This window comes from Malus domestica, chromosome 12, assembly GCF_042453785.1.
Source record: "Malus domestica chromosome 12, GDT2T_hap1".
In the NCBI taxonomy this organism is placed as follows: Eukaryota; Viridiplantae; Streptophyta; class Magnoliopsida; order Rosales; family Rosaceae; genus Malus; species Malus domestica.
In genome coordinates, this window is record NC_091672.1 from 22,908,185 (window position 1) to 22,925,417 (window position 17,233).

Sequence of the window (17,233 nt, forward strand, 5' to 3'; positions counted from 1 at the left end):
GATACTTTTCTAGCTGCCATCTCACACACGGCATGCACACCTAATGCAAGCATTTCCTTGCATTAAATAAAGGTCAAGTCATCATCACATTTCTTGCATAATGCTCCCTAAGTAATAAGGCAAACCCACTTTGCTTTTATTTTGCAGAACTTCTCTGCAACTTTCAATGCAGCCCACACCATGTGATATTTCCACCGAAAGCAAACACATGTCACTTCATTGTTGCGAACTCAAAATATGGGCCAATCACAACAAATACACCATAGAACTTTGGAACCGGGATTTCCTAGGGTGGTGCTATTTGCACACTCCTTTTACTTTCCACACACCTCTTTCAAGTTTCGGCTGTGGGATTGAATGTATTGAAGATCAAATGATGTAAATTAACAAGGGTGTGTGGAAAGTAAAAATGAGTGTGTGGAAAGTACTAACCATTTTCTATTATACTTCGCAGCATGAGATACTCAAAGATTTTTTAACCGTTACATTTTTATTCAAAAATACAAAGCGAAAATCTAACGGTAATAAATTCGGGAATATCCAAATTTCCGGAGCACTACAGAACTTTTATAACCTGCATCCCCAGTTGTCTGGTGGAATCTGTCATTTGAATAAAAATATGGAAAGGATCTTTGAAATTCACCGGAGTCACCACCATTAGTCTTGGCCAACTGGAACTGACCACCATAACACCAGCACTGACCCAAAAATATTTCTGGCAGTGGCCGAAGTATCAATGTCACGCACCACACCACTTTAGAGTAAATGACTGCATGACATTCTCTATTCAATGCTACACCCTGTCCTGGAAGTTTATGGTAAACTTGAAAGTGCTGATTGCATTAACCGACGATTCCACTCTTGCAAACTGGGACGTTAGTTATGGTGACAGTATTTCAGTTACTATTAAATTCTCACAGTGGTATCAATCAAATGAGTTTTTTACGGTACCTCAAAGTATGAAATACTCAAGGTGTTTTAACTATTAATTGTTTAAAAATCAAAAATTAAAATCTAACGACTAAAACACCGAAAATAACCCACATTCCCAAACAGTCTAAATTTTCTGCCACTCATAATACAAATATATCTTTTATTAGTACTTATTTTTGAGCTTATGCAGTTTTAATTGTCTTTTATTTCTATTTTAAAAATGATCAGACGATGGCTTTGTCACAACAATCAATTCTTTTAGGAATCGAAAAGACTTATAGAAGCATTTTCAGCTTCTCACTGACCACGATTGTGTGCAGGAATTGCTTAGGCATGGAAGCATATTTCGAGTTTGGAGCAATATAACTTAGAGGAATGAGGATCCTCGCCGGATCCTCTTTGTGAGGATCCTTGGGATCCTCAAATCATATTCGTTCGTCGTATATTGTGCAGTCAAAAATCATATCCTAAATAATTTTGTCTTATAATATTTCAGAATTGTGTTCATAACTTTATGCTAGCATTCTCTGATGAGTCGCCAACTTAATCAAACTGTTAGCTGGATGTACAATACCATTCCTTTTATATATATATATATATATGCCTGCGCGTTCCACGTTTCAAAGTCCTTAATTATCAAAGCAAGTAAAATTTATTGCTTAATTTGTTAGCTACTTCTCTCCAAATGCCTATATAAACATAACATATATCTTCACAACAATATACGATTCTCAAACTCATCATTGCCCCGTCAGCTAGCTCCTTTGTTCCCCATATGGCACACTTACCCTTTGTGCTAGCTTGTTCTCTAACTCTATTGGCTTCTTCAGTAGCCTCTGGGGCAATTGTTGAGCATTCTTTTAGTGTAAGTCTAGCCTCAATTTTGGGTATGCTCATGAATGTTTCTAGAATGGCTAAAACCGCATTTTGACTTCCAAAATTACTTCTGATTAATATCACGTAAGAATTTAAATTTTCATAGAAACGGTTTTTCGAAACAATATTCAAATAAGCCCTTCGGGATCCTTGTTTTATTATGCATATTTCTCACTAATTATTTAAATGTTTCTTTTGAATAATAGTAGTCATAATAGTTTTTTTTTTTTTATTTCAACTGCTTCAGGTGAACAACTTGACTGTTAGCCGATTGTGCCGGAATCAATCGATTATTGTAGTAAATGGGTGCTATCCCGGACCAACAATACATGCACGAGATGGAGACACACTTATCGTCCACGTTTTAAACCAGTCGCCCTACAACATTACTATTCACTGGTAAATAATAGTTTGCATATCCAAAATCATTTACCACTCAACATATTCTAGAACAAAACAAGATTTCTATTTGGACACACTTAATGACGCACCCTTCAATAAAGATGACCCATCAAATTCTTTAGGACCCACAAGTATTAGAGAGTGTTGAGTTTTGTGTATCTAAACAACATTACTTAGAACAAAATGCAAATCCATATGTTCTTCGTCAATTTTTTTTTTCTTGATTAACAATCCCCCTGGGGAATGTTGGGTTATGTTTTGTTCATGTTTTATAGTTTCTTTCTTATGCAGGCATGGAATCTTTCAGCTTCTAAGTGCATGGGCAGATGGAGCTGCATATGTAACTCAATGCCCTATACGCCCTGGACAAAGCTTTACTTACAAATTTAATATCACCAGACAAGAAGGCACCCTTTGGTGGCATGCCCACATTTCGTGGCTCCGCGCAACCGTCCACGGCGCACTCATAATCCACCCGAAAGCCGGTCCATCCTTCCACTTCCTCAAGCCCACCGAAGAAGTTCCCATCTTATTAGGTAATTAACAATCAATACCATTCAACATAGTTAACATTCATCATGATACGCACTTAAATAGTAATTTTTGTGACATTATAAAATATGTTTGATGGAATTGCAGGAGAGTGGTACAATGGTAATGTTGTTGACATTGAGGAAGAAGGCTTGGCTACCGGAATTGCTCCTAATAGTTCAAATGCTTACACCATAAATGGACTTCCTGGTGATCTATACGAATGCTCTCAAAATCGTATGTAACCATGCATGCATGCACGCACATTTGTTTATTTTTATATATTACTTGTGAATGATGAATATTAATAGTTTAACATCAATTTATCAGAGACATATCAACTCAGTGTGGTGAGAGGAGATACCTACCTCCTACGCCTAATCAACGTTGCACTCAATAACCAACTCTTCTTCAAGATAGCCAATCACAAGATGATAGTTGTTGCCATCGACACCACCTACACCACTCCATATGTCACTGACGTGGTGGTTACTGGACCTGGTCAAACCACTGATGTTCTTGTCAAATTCAATCAACCTATCGGATCTTATTACATGGCCGCCACTCCGTATGCTAGCGCGAACATCGACTTTGATAACACAACCACCAGAGGCATCATCGTCTACAAGAACTCCAAGTCATCAACCCCCATTATGCCAGCCTTGCCCAACCCTCACGACACGTCGTTGGCCCACAAGTTCTATACTAATCTCACTTGCCTCATCGGCGGGCCTCAGTGGGTCCCGGTCCCACTTCAAGTGGACAAGCACATGTTCGTGACAATCGGCATGAACTTGGAAATGTGTCCCAAAAATGCCACATGTCAAGGCCCACTCTTTAGTCGATTGTCCGCTAGCATGAACAACGAGTCATTCGTGCTTCCGAGCGATACATCAATGATGGAAGCACATTTTAACAACGTGAATGGGGTTTACACCAGAGATTTTCCTGACGAGCCTCCGGTAAAGTTTGATTACACGAACACGAATGTCAGCTTCAACCCATCGTTAATATACGCACCAAAATCTACCAAGGTCAACACGCTAAAGTTCAATTCGACGGTAGAGATCGTGCTTCAAAACACAGCATTTTTGGCTATCGAGAACCATCTTATCCATCTCCACGGCTTCAATTTTCATGTGTTGGCACAAGGGTTTGGTAACTACGACCCGATTAATGACCCCAAAAAATTCAACTTCGTTAATCCGCAAATCCGTAACACAATTGGTGTGCCGGTCGGAGGATGGGCTGTGATTAGGTTTCAAGCAAATAATCCAGGTTAGTTTTTTAATCACCTTATCAATTAAATGTCTTATGTTTAGTTATATTATTAAAATTAATGGTTGGTTATTTGTTCTAAACAACTGTCTTAGGAATCTGGTACATGCACTGTCATTTGGACGTTCATCTGTCATGGGGCCTAGGCTTGGCTTTTGAGGTTGAAAATGGACCTACTCTAGAATCTACTTTGCCTCCGCCACCACTTGACCTGCCCAAATGTTAGAAGTTGTTTGGAAGAGACCTCAAAATATTGTTTCGTTTTTTGTACTCTTTGATTTATAACATCGTGGTCAATTTCATTCTTTTGGTTAGAAATCAATAACTTTGTAATAAAATTAGTCACAAATGTTATAAGTTGGTCATCATTGTTCGACTAAAATCACAATAGATTGTTTGATTACTAATATTTGATGTGTCCTAATTTATTCAACGAATGACTTGACGTCCTTTTGTTTACTTAATCGCGTTACCTCTGACGTCATTTTTTTTCTATAAGTAAAATTATCGTATATAATAGTATTCTTGTTTATTAGTACATGAAAAGTCTCATATTCAACTCACGTGAATGACAATGAAGTTTAATATTTGGATTAAGTATACTACCTAGTTATATTTGACTCATTGGTTTGTCTATTTTAGCTAACCAAGAGAAATGAATACTAGTATAAAAAAAGGGTCATTTTGGTTCCAATCCCTAATCAACCTAATTGTTAGATTAAAACCTTGTTTGTTTAAATAATTTGATCAAGGTCCTTCGCATCTTTTAAGAGATTTAACTCATTCATTTATGCATTTAATGTCCACAAATTATGAAATTTAAACAAATTTAAATAATATTTTTAAAATATAATAAATACTTAAAAATCAATTTTAGAGTAATATTGTTCTTCACAAAAATTATAGCAAAAAATAATGTACCCACATAATTATTAACATATTTTGAAAAATAACTATTGATATATTTTAAAACATAAAATAAATACATATAATTAGCATGGGTACATTTAGCGAAATTAAAAATGGGTACAAATAAATGAAAAAATATGGTTACAAATACAAATAAAAGTTTCAAAAATATGGGCACAAAAAAAATTAATATATGGGTACAAATTAAAAATGAAAAGAAATTGGTACAAATTAAAAGAAGGGTTGTAAATTAAAAATGGGTACACACTAAAAATAAAAATATATAATAAAAAATTTAGCCATAATTATAAATATACCAAATGTTGTTGTAGGTCTATTTGACTAAACTGTATTTAGGACTAAAGAGGGAGAGAGGTCGGCGGCAAGAGAGAGAGAAGAGAGAGATTTAGTTGTGAGGTGTATGTTGTATCATCTCATTGTGTCTTTATTTATAGTAATAAGATAGGTTAAATCCTTATCCTTATAGGATTACAACTCGAATAGGATATACATTTTCAATTTAAATAAGTGAAAATTGGTTGGAAATTAAACATGCATGTCCTCTCTTTGTTGTTGGGGATATGCATGAAAGAATTACTACTGTCTTCTGTGGATTATTTTACTCAAGAATCTCAATATACTACATCAAAGACGTTCTCTTTTGGAAACTTAACAAAAGAAAGAAAAATTATTTTCATCGTGCAGGCAACTGTGGGATTTACGCTATTTGGGAAAGAAAGCTTAGTTGATATATGTGTCAGTGAAATTGTTTTAGAGACCGTTGGAAAAAAAGTTGTTTCAGAGACCATGTAAATATGTTCAGTCATCAATCATTATTAAATGGTAAGTTTTTCAATCTTTTTTCCCTTGTTATATCTTACTTTCATCTGTATGAAAATATGTAGTTTGATTTTCTGTTTACTTTGTCATGAAATGAAGATACACTGCATACTAATTAGAAGTTTCCAAAATTCCTTGCTGTTATATTTTATTTGGTTAGGTGAGGTTCTCATTGTAAATTTCTGATGACGCCATGCACAGATACATGGATATAAAATTGTAAATCACATAAACAAGGCAGATTTTTATGAAGATCCATTACCAACCTTATTAAATCGGAAATAGCTAATTTGGATTTGGCTGTCTTATTTGTGGCAAAAAAAACTATTGCACTCATAGTGGTGATGTATGTCCTTAGTTCTTCCTAGGTCACACTTTGGCCCCCTCTATGTGTTTTTCCCATTGGCTGCCAACTTCTTTATTTGAAATTACGGTGACATATTGAGTGATGCATCGCTTATCAGTGTAGTCTGCTTTTGGTTGTGTTTTGTTACTTGTTTCATACACTCTTTCTAGTTACCTGGAATTAGGGTACAAATTAATCCATACTTGTGAAAATTCTGTCAAGGCCCTTGAAAAATTTGCGATATGAAAATATATCTTCGTGTGCACGGAGATGATAGGCGAGTAGATTATGAAGGGTTGTGATGGGACCCGTTATCGTAAGAAGAAGAAAGATGGAGAAGCAAAGAGATAAGGAGAAAGAAAATAAAATTAAGACATTCAATATTTCATTCATAATTCTCACTTGAGAAGGAGGAGACTTATGGCTGATTTGGTATTATTATGCTTTGAAAAAAAACTGTTTTTGCTGTACTGTGAGAATAAGCGGCTGTGAAATAAAGCTGTAGAGTGTTTGGTAAACTTTTTTGTAAAAATACTTTTGAAAAAAAAAAAAGCATTAGTATAATGTTTGGTAAACTTTTATGTAAAACAGATGTAAAAAAAGCCGGTTTTTCAAAGCTGGGTTTTGCAGCTTCTTGTTTTTGGCTTTTTTCACCCAAAACTGTGAAAAAAAGCTGAAGCTAAATGTTTACCAAACACAAAAAAGCTCCCAACTTTTTTTTTATATTAATTTTTTTCAGAATCACCTCAGTACCAAACCAGACCTTAAATACATAGAAGTTCAGGAAACTACAACCCAAAATACCTAAATGGGCTTATTATACTTAAACGGGTTAGGCCCAAGAGGATAGGAAGCTAACAGGTTGCTACCAATTGTACGAAAGTAGTACATAAAAGTTGCAACATAAAAATTGGTAATTGGTAGTGATGATAGGCTTCAGATCAACACAAGAAGACTTCTTTCCTTGTCGAACGCTTTGTTCTTCCTCACTCTCCATACACAGTAGATTGTGCCAGCAAAAGTCATCTTCTGTAGGGTAATAGCAAGCCCTCCACGCGAAACCATCCCACGCTATGATTTGGTCCACATGATACTGAACAAGGGAACTCCACAATTACTCAAAACCTGCCTCCAGATTCCCTCACTGAACAGGAAATCGAAAAAAGGGTTGAGTATGAGTCTAGTGCTGCAGGACACAAAACACAATTAGCATTAGGCTATAGCTTTAATCTTTAGTTCAGCGAGACAGAAAGCACAATTAGCATAGCTGGAGGGGAAGAAATAATGACCCTCTTTAAGGTAGCAATCTGCCTTTAGTAGGTAACAGCCAACCATATAATAAAACTCGTTCTGTCAATACTATACCGCACTACGCGGTAACTTCATGTTTAGACGTTCATTTTCTCCCAAGTTTAGCTATCAGATGGGGCCGTTAGTCACCGTATAACATCTGTACCATTAGAATTAGAGGCATGCCATTTCCAAAGACCGCCTTGGACTATTGCTACTATCATGGCTTCATGGGGAAGGCTAGCCGGTCCAATTTAATTAGGGTTCCATCGAAGGGTAAGGTCTAAGGGGTGTCAGCTTTTGCGATAAGGACGTACTCCTTCCATCCCCGATAGTATGACAAAAGAGAGTTAGGCAGCGACTCAGCATTAGAATCTTCAGTTCATGAGCAAATCTGTGTAGATTTGCAGAGTCAGTCCACTAACTCTACTTTCATGCTTAATTAGTTATTTATTATCATTCTTTCTTAGAAAACCAAGTTTATTATCATCTTGGGGTCCTTTAGTCATTGTCTTAATAAGCTGCTAATTATTTTAATGGGCAATAAGGCAGTTGAATCTGCCTGCCCCATATGGTAGTCCTCTGCATATTCCATCTGTGAAAAACTTAAAGCACAAAGCAATTGAATCTGCCAGCACTTGCAATAAAAGTGGTGTCTTACTGGTCAGAAAAGTCACGTTTGCTTTTGCACTCAAGCGTTTTATGATTATACACGTCCGATATGCATATTCATTATGATTCTGATGTTTTTTTCTGGATGTTTTTTCTTAAGTTCTTTATCCAATTCTTAGTTTCGATTAAGAATATGTTGCGTTTACTCGAGTTCTGTTATATTCTTGCTTGCCTGCGTTCGTTGAAGCCCGTCATCTTCCATGTCCTTTGAACTAGCTGACTGAATTTGGCCAAAGCATACAGGTTATGGATTCATGGAGACTGCTCACTCTTTGAGGTTTTTAGTTGATAGTAGGGTTTTTGCGCTTTGTCCTGGGTTAAGGATGGGACAATGGAACGGGGACCAAATAAGTTGAATCTCAATACTCATAAAAGTGAAATATGTGAATTGTCATTTTCTTTCATTCGGTCCCCTTGTCTCACTTAAATGCTTGTATTCGTACTTGTTATATGTGGTTCTAAACACGATATGAATACACGATATCGATAAGAAGGCGTTCTTTCGAGTCTTTTTGACATACAACAATGTATATCAACCTGTAGATGTGAATACACCATAGAACTTTGGAACCGGGATTTCCTAGGATGGTGCTATCTGCACACTCCTTTTACTTTCCACACACCTCTTTCAAGTTTTGGGCGTGGGATTGAATGTATTGAAGATCAAATGACGTAAATTAACAAATGGATGTGGAAAGTAAAAATAAGTGTGAATAGCACTAATCATTTTCTATTATACTTTGCAGCATGAGATACTCAAAGGTTTTTTAACCGTTACATCTTTGTTCAAAAATACAAAAGCGAAAATCTAGCTATAATAAAGTCTAGAGTATCCAAATTTCCGGAGCACTACAGAACTTTTATAACCTGTATCTCCAGTTGTATGGTGGAATCTGTCATTTGAATAAAAAAAAAAGGAAAGGATCTTTGAAATTCACCGGAATCACCACCATTAGTCTTGGCCAACTGGAACTGACCACCATAACACAAGCACTGACCCAAAAATATTGCTGGCAGTGGCCGAAGTATCAATGTCACGCACCACACCACTTTAGAGTAAATGACTACATGACATTCTCTATTCAATGCTACACCAGTTCTGTTCTGGAAGTTTATGGTAAACTTGATAGTGCTGATTGCATTAACCGACGATTCCACTCTTGCAAACTGGGACGTTATGGTGACAGTATTTCAGTTACTGTTAAATTCTCACAGTGGTATCAATCAAATGAGTTTTTTACGGTACCTCAAAGTATGAAATACTCAAGGTGTTTTAACTATTAATTGTTTAAAAATCAAAAATTAAAACCTAATTACTAAAACACCGAAAATAACCCACATTCCCAAACAGTCTGAATTTTCTATCACTCGTAATACAAATATTTCTTTTATTAGTACTAATTTTTGTGCTTATGTAGTTTTAATTGTCTTTTTTTTCTATTTTAAAAAGGATCAGATGATGGCTTTGTCACAACAATCAATTCTTTCATGAATCGAAAAGACTTATAGAAGCATTTCAGCTTCTCACTTACCACGATTGTGTGAAGGAATTGCTAAGGCATGGAAGCATATTTCGAGTTTGGAGCAATATAACTTAGAGGAATGAGGATCCCTGGGATCCTCAAATCATATTCGTTCATCGTACATTGTGTGATAAAAAATCATTGTAAATTTTTTTTATTTAAAATTTAATATAAACAGTACCTGACAAAAACTGACCCTACCATATACAATAAACAGATATGAATGGAGGATTCTTGCTAGATGCTCACCAATGGTCCATGTCCACGTGGTAATTCCACCCTACCAATAACTTACACGTATGACTACTTTTACTGCCCTCCAACCATTAATAAGTAATATATAAAGTGCAAAAATAATTTCATAAAACAGTTAATGGACAAAATAAAGAAGGTTCGTTATTAAACAAACAATTTGTTTTACTTGTACAGTCGTCAGGCAGTGAGATAATATGCAGATTAAATTAGATTAATTAGTTTATTAAGTTAGTGAAGGAGACTCCATCCTGTTTTTGTGTAGTCCAAGAATAGTAGACGACACAAAAGCACGCGCACATTAGTTTTCTACAGAAAAGAGGTTGCTAAAGCATGCACCATGCACACCATCCTATCCCACTCTCTGTCACTCTCTCTCGGGCGCTCGATAAATTTTTTTGTTATGAACGGAATACGAATGATATACCAGATGTTTTTATATAAGTAGTGAAAATTTTATTTTTTTAAATTATTAATTTTTTAACACACATATCTCACTGTATAATAACACATAATGTACTATCTCGTGTTTCGGTAAAAAAATATCTCCACTGGCTCGTCGGTCGGTCTGGTGTTCCGGATGGTCCCTCCCCAATCCAAAACCAAAAAGGAAAAAAGAATTGAAAAGAGAGAAGGAAGTGGTGGTGGTGGTGGTGGTGGGGGATCAAAATATTAAAAACCGTAAACTCCCGCTTTGTAATCTGCATATACAGCTGTCCCCTTCCTTTTAAAACAGTAAAATTGACAACTCTCTCTATATTTCAACATATTCTACAAAACCCACTTGTCTTTTGTTTATTTCATTTGTTGCTACAACCGAATGGAAGTGAGCTTTTGTATTTCTTTCTATTGGTTGAAAATCCACCTTGCTACCTAGTTGGACTTGGCAAACGGGTCGTGTTTATCATGTTTTGTGTCGTTTTTGTGTCACATCATTATCTTGACAGATTATATTGTGTCAACCGTTATCTTAATTGGTTCTATGTCTAATGTCTAAATCTGAATAATAATATCCGATCAATCCTATTAGGTTCTTAATGGAACTCGATAACAACTCAATTCATTAACAATTCCATTAAGTGATTCGATAATGACTTGACTCATTAACTTATTGATCTGAAACTTGGTGTTTTCGTGTCGTTCTGTACCAGGTTAACAGGTGAACCGATTATGATTATACCTTGAATAGTTGAAGCCATCGTATTTCATGATATACTAATGTTATTTTGTCATACTTTTGTTGATAAACAAGTACTTGTTATGTTGTTGAAAAACGTTTTATCCAAACTCAACCTAATCTATAGTCTAAGTTTACATTTTAACACTATAAGATGTTTATGTTGTCAGATAATCCGGAAAATATATTTCATTGTATTGTACGCTTAAGAATCTTGAAAAGAAAAAGAGTGGAAAAGAAAAAGTAATTTTATGAAGCTTTTCACCGTCAATAAAAGATCAAAAGTAATGGCCAACTCTGCAAAGACACAAAACAAACAAGTACACATGAAAATTTAACAAAAGTAGAAGCTCACAAGTGCAATAAAAAAAAAGTCCTTTATTATATTCCCTCAGGCGGCAACAACTCAGTGAAGGTGACTCAAGAGAGTTCGCAGAAACGAGTAAACGTATTTAATTTTCACAACCTCCAACCCAACGTCCTCCTCCTTATTCTTACTCTCCTCCACTGCTTTCTTCCACTTCCAAACCCTAGAAAAAAACCAAAGATTCCACCTTTAATTGCAAATGTATCTCTTCCCCAACCCCTAAAAACACAACTGCTCAATCCCCACCCTGATTCAGCTCCATCCCACTTCATCCATGGCCGCATCTTCCATCTCCCACCACTTCGCTGCCGTAGCTTTCCTCATTTTCTTCCTCAGAACCACTTCCGCCGCCTCTAACTCCTCCTTTTCTTTCACCCGTTTCGGTAAAGTTTCAAACTTTGGGTCAGATATTGCTCTGTACGGAGATGCAGAGGTCGTCAATGGCGGATACGCAGTTCAGCTCACCAGTTCAGTGAGCTCGAGCGCCGGCAGAGCTGTTTACAAGAAACCCATGAAGCTGTATGAAGGTAAGCCTCGGAAATCCGTGTCTTTTTTGACGAACTTCTCGTTTTCTATTTCCAACGGCGGTGGGGATGGATTGGCGTTTGTAGTGGTTCCAAAGGGTTTTAATCTTAGCCTATTTGGGAACAGCTCTTTTGGGCTTTCTCTGCGACATGGTGAAAGTAAATTCAAAGTTGTTGCTGTTAAATTTGATGCATTGAGTGATGGAAAAGTTCATGTTGGGATTGATGTGGGTAGTTCTGTTTCTGCTACAGTAAGCAATGTTTCTGCTAAGAATTTGGGTCCAAGTAGTGGGAATAAAACGCAAGGTTGGATCGATTACGAAGCGGGTTCGAATCGATTAGAAGTTAGGCTGAGTAAATTCGGTGGTCCGAAGCCGGTTGATCCTCTGCTGTGGTATCCGATTGATTTGTCGAAAATGTGGGGAGATAAGGAAGTGTTTGTGGGATTGAGTGCAATGAGTAGGAATTCGTCTCAGACATGTTCTGTGTACTCTTGGAGCTTTGAGCAAAGGCATGTTCCTCACTGGATGCACTCGCAGCCGCTAGATCCCAAGGCCGTTGCTAAGAACTCGAAGGCGGAGGCTTTGGAAAAGAAGAAGGATTGTACAAAAAGGGCTTTCGGAGCAATGGTTTTCGGTGTTGCTTGTGGAGCATTGGCGTCGTTTGTTGGACTGTATCTGTGGACCGTCCTTGGCAATAGGCGTCCGGTGGTGCCGGAGGGGTATGCTGAGAAGTCAAAAGAGTTTGAGTACGAGAAAATGAAAGTAGTTGCAGATAATAAAACCATCGAAGATGGAAAGCAGTAGATGCTTGAATGTTGGAAGGCTGTTGTTTGTTGTGTTGTAAATCAATCTTGTATTGTTACCTAGTATTTTCGGGTTGTCCTTACTTGTACTAGTTGTAGTAAATGTTGCAGTCAATTGTCAAAATTTAGTAGGTTTTGCTGCATATTTTGTCCATTGTTGAAGCACTGGGATTCCGGTTTAGAACTCAGAAATGGAAACTTAGCATGGTTTTCCCCAACCTTTTAACTGCAATTCACCATAAATTCGGGTAAACTGCTCAAATTGTTCGCAAAATCTTACGGTAAAATCCAAATTTTCTACCTTGTTTAAACCTTGCTGTTTCGGGCCACTTAGTACTACGGTCTAGTGCTATTTCTCTTCATTTGAAAGTGAAAGGTCTTACGTTCGATTCTCGTTCAAAACGAATTTGAACCACGTTTTTCCAAAACCATTGTGAGGTTGAGCCACCATCTCCTTCTTAGTGTAGATAATATCGTTTGTTCAAAAAACCTTCCGTTCCAGATGCACTTTTGGACACTCTTTTGAAGGCTCGTATCTTTGTCTTTGAATCTCCACCCTCTACATTTAGCATTTGTCGAATATTTTTCTTTTGGTAGGTTTGATTTGTTAAGAATGGCATACTTAATCCTCGGTTAAGAGAGCATAAACCCATAATCATACACAACACATGAACAAGAAATGCAAGGTCTTTTCTCTTTCTCTTCACATGACGAGATGGAGAGAAGATTCATACAAGAAATAACAAATAAGGCGCAGTAAATTTCTTAGATTCATACAAGAAATTATGCTTGTACTTTGCGAAAGAACATGCTAGTACTGAAGAGAAGATTCATATCACCATATAGAAGATTTCGGATCACTCAAGTACATATAACAAAGAGAAATTAAACGGAGATAATAGGTTTGGGTTTTAACGACATTAAGACCTACAACTACAAGGAACATGCCCGTCGCATTGTCATCCTCCAGCAACTGGAAGTTGCGGGGTTTCGAACCACATTACATCTCCTCCTGAGCTTCCTCCTCCTCGTCCTCATAGTATTCATCCTCCTCAGCTGTGGCATCCTGGTACTGCTGATACTCTGAAACCAGGTCATTCATGTTGCTTTCAGCTTCTGTGAACTCCATCTCGTCCATGCCTTCACCAGTGTACCAATGCAAGAAAGCCTTCCTCCTGAACATAGCAGTGAACTGCTCGCTCACACGGCGGAACATCTCCTGAATTGAGGTCGAGTTTCCAATGAAGGTGGATGCCATTTGCAAGCCGGTGGGAGGGATGTCACAGACAGTTGACTTGACATTGTGGGGAATCCATTCCACAAAGTAAGAGGAGTTCTTGTTCTGGACATTGATCATCTGTTCATCAACCTCCTTAGTGCTCATTTTACCCCTGAACATGGCAGAGGCAGTCAGATACCGACCATGACGAGGGTCAGCTGCGCACATCATGTTCTTTGAATCCCACATTTGCTGTGTGAGCTCAGGCACTGTGAGAGATCTATACTGCTGTGAACCACGTGACGTCAAAGGAGCAAAACCCACCATGAAGAAGTGGAGACGAGGGAAGGGGATGAGATTGACAGCAAGCTTTCGAAGGTCAGAGTTCAACTGACCAGGGAACCTCAAACAGCATGTGACACCAGACATAGTTGCAGAAATCAAATGGTTCAAATCTCCAACTGCATAAACATTACAATCAGTAAACTGTATCAAAAAAACAAACCAAATCAAAGTATCTAGTACAATCAACTGAGGAAAACTTACAGCTTGGGGTGCTGAGCTTGAGTGTGCGGAAGCAAATGTCGTAAAGAGCTTCGTTATCAAGGACCATACACTCATCCGCATTCTCGACCAGCTGGTGCACAGACAGGGTTGCATTGTAGGGCTCAACAACTGTGTCTGAGACCTTAGGGGAGGGGAAGACCGAGAAAGTGAGCATCATCCGATCTGGGTATTCCTCTCTGATCTTTGAAATCAACAGAGTACCCATGCCAGACCCAGTACCTCCTCCTAGAGAATGGCAGACCTGAAACCCTGCAATTCCAAACAAAACCAACCTGAATTACATGAACCCATAAACCAAGACAAATGAAGCAACAAGTCACTGTGGAAACTTATCAAATACCTTGCGGCAATTCAGACCAAAGCAAATGGAATAGTAACATATCACTGATGAAATTTATCAAACATCTCACAGGCAATCACAACACTCCATGGCCAGAGAAAACCAAACAAACAAAACGATAAGAAAACACTTGAGGAATTTATCAAACACCTCGCAGGCAATCACAACACTCCATGGACACATAAAACCAAACAACCAAAACGATAACCATACACTCAGGAAATTCATCAAACACCTTGCAGGAAATCACAATTCTCTATAGACACCTATAACAGTAGAATATGGAACTTTATCAAACACCTTCCAAGCAATCACAATTCTCCGTTGACACATTTAACAGAACAAAAGAAATAATAGCAGGGCATCAGAGATATCATCGAACACCTTACACGCAATTATAATTCCACACGAAATCGTAAAAATAAACTCAATAAACAAATAAAAGATTAGGAAATTAGACAAATACCTTGCAGGCAATCACAATTCTCAGCCTCCTTGCGAACCACATCGAGAACAGAATCGATCAACTCCGCGCCCTCGGTGTAGTGACCCTTCGCCCAGTTGTTTCCGGCACCAGACTGGCCGAAAACGAAGTTATCAGGCCTGAAGATCTGACCGTAGGGTCCAGATCTGACGCTGTCCATGGTCCCAGGCTCAAGGTCCATGAGCACAGCCCTCGGCACGTACCTCCCGCAACTGGCTTCGTTGTAGTAGACATTGATCCTCTCAAGCTGGAGCTCCGCGTCTCCCTCGTACCTTCCGGTGCCGTCGATGCCGTGCTCGGCGCAGACCACCTCCCAGAACTTGGCGCCGATCTGGTTGCCGCACTGGCCTCCCTGGATATGAAGAATCTCACGCATTTTTTGGTTGAAAAGGGGATGAAAAGTCGGAAAGGGGTTAGGGTTAGGGTTTGGGGTCTCTCTGAGAAAATCGCAGAGAGAGAGAGACGGATGAGAGAGAGGTGTGGGGACGGAGAGAGAGGATTTTATAGAAAAGTAGGTTTTTTTGGGTCGTAACGGTTGGATTTGAATGGAGAAGCGGGATTTTTTGTTTGAATGGGTTGGAGATGAGTTGTGATATTTTTTTGGGGATTGGAAATGGACGGTTCCGATTGGTTTGGAGCCTCTGTTTGAAATTCAAATTTCAAAATGCAGCTGGATACCAGTAATTTGGCTCCCTTTTTTTAAATTTGGGAATAAACAGCTACAATTTTTAAAACACAATCTGGCATTAAAAATTAACCTGTGACAAAAAGAAAAGAACTTTCCTTCAACGAAATGTTACTAAAAAAGAAAATTAAAAAGCATGTGGCATGTTAATCATTGTTTAAAATATTAGTATCGGTAGAAATAACGATATCGATTGCTATTGATGGAAATGATGAAAATTTGCTCAAAAACATAAAAATTTTAAATTATTTTTTAAGGAATGTCATATGAAGGCAATTGATACTGATGTCGAAATATCCATTTTATATTTCTATAAGTTTGCATATTGATATTTTTACTGATACCGATATTTTAAACGTTGCATAAATCTTAATTATTAAAAAGGAAAAACCAAAACCCTAACCAATTCATCATCTCTATCGAGCAAAGCCCCTTCTATCTTTATCTCTTTGTGTAAACCTGTTTCCATATGCCATGGCTACCGTTGTTGCACGCTCATACACTTTTCCCTAGTCATCCTGACCTCTTCCCCTCCCTTCTCTTCATAGTCTTGACACCTCATGGTTTATGGATCATTAATTCGATTAATAATCGGTAGGAGTTCAATGGATTATATTCAACAAAATAAACATCAAATGATTTTGTTTACCCATTTAAATGTGTCGATCTTGTTGATGATATGATGATGATGTTGCATATTAACAACCCCAAATACATTAGAGGGTAGGACTTTGGTTTAAACGTACCAATACATATTTTTTTTGGAAGCGACGTACCAATACATAATGTCCTTAATTTTTTATGCAATCTTTGAAATGATATGCTTGATACACTTTGGTCAGCTCAGCCACGTGCTGGTTTTTCTTTATGCTCTTCATGAGCTCTTTACGAGCATATCGTAAACGTAAACCTCCAAAATTTTCCCTATGTGGCGAACATATGGTTGACTAGCGGCTAATACGTAAGTTAAAAGTTGTATTGTCCGTGGTTGAGCCCAAAATTTTCCCGTGTTCTTGCGCCCAAAAGGCATCACGTTCCAGCGGTAGAGTCTGTGGTTGATTAGGAAAGTTGTGTCCTATTCGGCTGGATGCATGTAAATCTAGTTACACTAGAGAAAGCATCGAGAAAAGTTAAAAGTTCGTAACTTGCCGTGGCATCCACGAGTCGGTCGATACGAGGAAGAGAAAAATTGTCCTTCAGGCTGTTAGGATGA

The 17,233-nt window shown here is 37.8% G+C and overlaps 3 protein-coding genes across 4 annotated transcripts; 2 read left to right on the plus strand and 1 right to left on the minus strand.

Moving 5' to 3' along the window:
* Positions 1 to 1,620: 1,620 nt before the first annotated feature.
* LOC103413840 (laccase-7-like) lies at positions 1,621 to 5,900 on the plus strand. 2 transcript variants are annotated; one of them, XM_070810032.1, is made up of 6 exons: positions 1,621 to 1,798; positions 2,057 to 2,208; positions 2,503 to 2,747; positions 2,851 to 2,979; positions 3,073 to 4,020; positions 5,635 to 5,900. In XM_070810032.1, the coding sequence occupies exons 1-6, from the start codon at positions 1,709 to 1,711 to the stop codon at positions 5,676 to 5,678; spliced, it is 1,608 nt and encodes a 535-aa protein (XP_070666133.1). In that variant the 5' UTR covers positions 1,621 to 1,708; the 3' UTR covers positions 5,679 to 5,900. The 2 variants fall into 2 exon arrangements, with proteins under 2 accessions (XP_070666133.1, XP_008350503.2); XM_008352281.4 differs by having other exon boundaries at positions 4,116 to 5,785.
* A 5,501-nt stretch (positions 5,901 to 11,401) lies between these two features.
* On the plus strand, positions 11,402 to 12,943 carry LOC103423472 (L-type lectin-domain containing receptor kinase VIII.2-like). The gene has a single exon (XM_008361553.4). The coding sequence runs from the start codon at positions 11,671 to 11,673 to the stop codon at positions 12,724 to 12,726; it is 1,056 nt and encodes a 351-aa protein (XP_008359775.2). The 5' UTR covers positions 11,402 to 11,670; the 3' UTR covers positions 12,727 to 12,943.
* A 594-nt stretch (positions 12,944 to 13,537) lies between these two features.
* LOC103450518 (tubulin beta-1 chain) lies at positions 13,538 to 15,903 on the minus strand. Its single transcript, XM_008389881.4, has 3 exons — positions 15,318 to 15,903; positions 14,491 to 14,760; positions 13,538 to 14,405 (listed from the first exon to the last, which is right to left on the minus strand). Exons 1-3 carry the CDS (start codon positions 15,709 to 15,711, stop codon positions 13,726 to 13,728), a joined length of 1,344 nt encoding a protein of 447 aa, XP_008388103.1. The 5' UTR covers positions 15,712 to 15,903; the 3' UTR covers positions 13,538 to 13,725.
* Positions 15,904 to 17,233: the final 1,330 nt, after the last annotated feature.

Bases quoted from the DNA above. Each gene is read 5' to 3' on its own strand.
- LOC103423472 (XM_008361553.4), top strand. From the start codon at position 11,671: ATGGCCGCATCTTCCATCTCCCACCACTTCGCTGCCGTAGCTTTCCTC.
- LOC103450518 (XM_008389881.4), bottom strand. From the start codon at position 15,711: ATGCGTGAGATTCTTCATATCCAGGGAGGCCAGTGCGGCAACCAGATC. The intron at 14,761-15,317 runs GTATTTGTCTAA...TTGGAATTGCAG, and splicing joins GAATTGTGATTGCCTGCAAG to GGTTTCAGGTCTGCCATTCT. The intron at 14,406-14,490 runs GTAAGTTTTCCT...ATGTTTATGCAG, and splicing joins CAAGCTCAGCACCCCAAGCT to TTGGAGATTTGAACCATTTG.
- LOC103413840 (XM_008352281.4), top strand. From the start codon at position 1,709: ATGGCACACTTACCCTTTGTGCTAGCTTGTTCTCTAACTCTATTGGCT. The intron at 2,748-2,850 runs GTAATTAACAAT...ATGGAATTGCAG, and splicing joins AGAAGTTCCCATCTTATTAG to GAGAGTGGTACAATGGTAAT. The intron at 4,021-4,115 runs GTTAGTTTTTTA...CAACTGTCTTAG, and splicing joins GTTTCAAGCAAATAATCCAG to GAATCTGGTACATGCACTGT.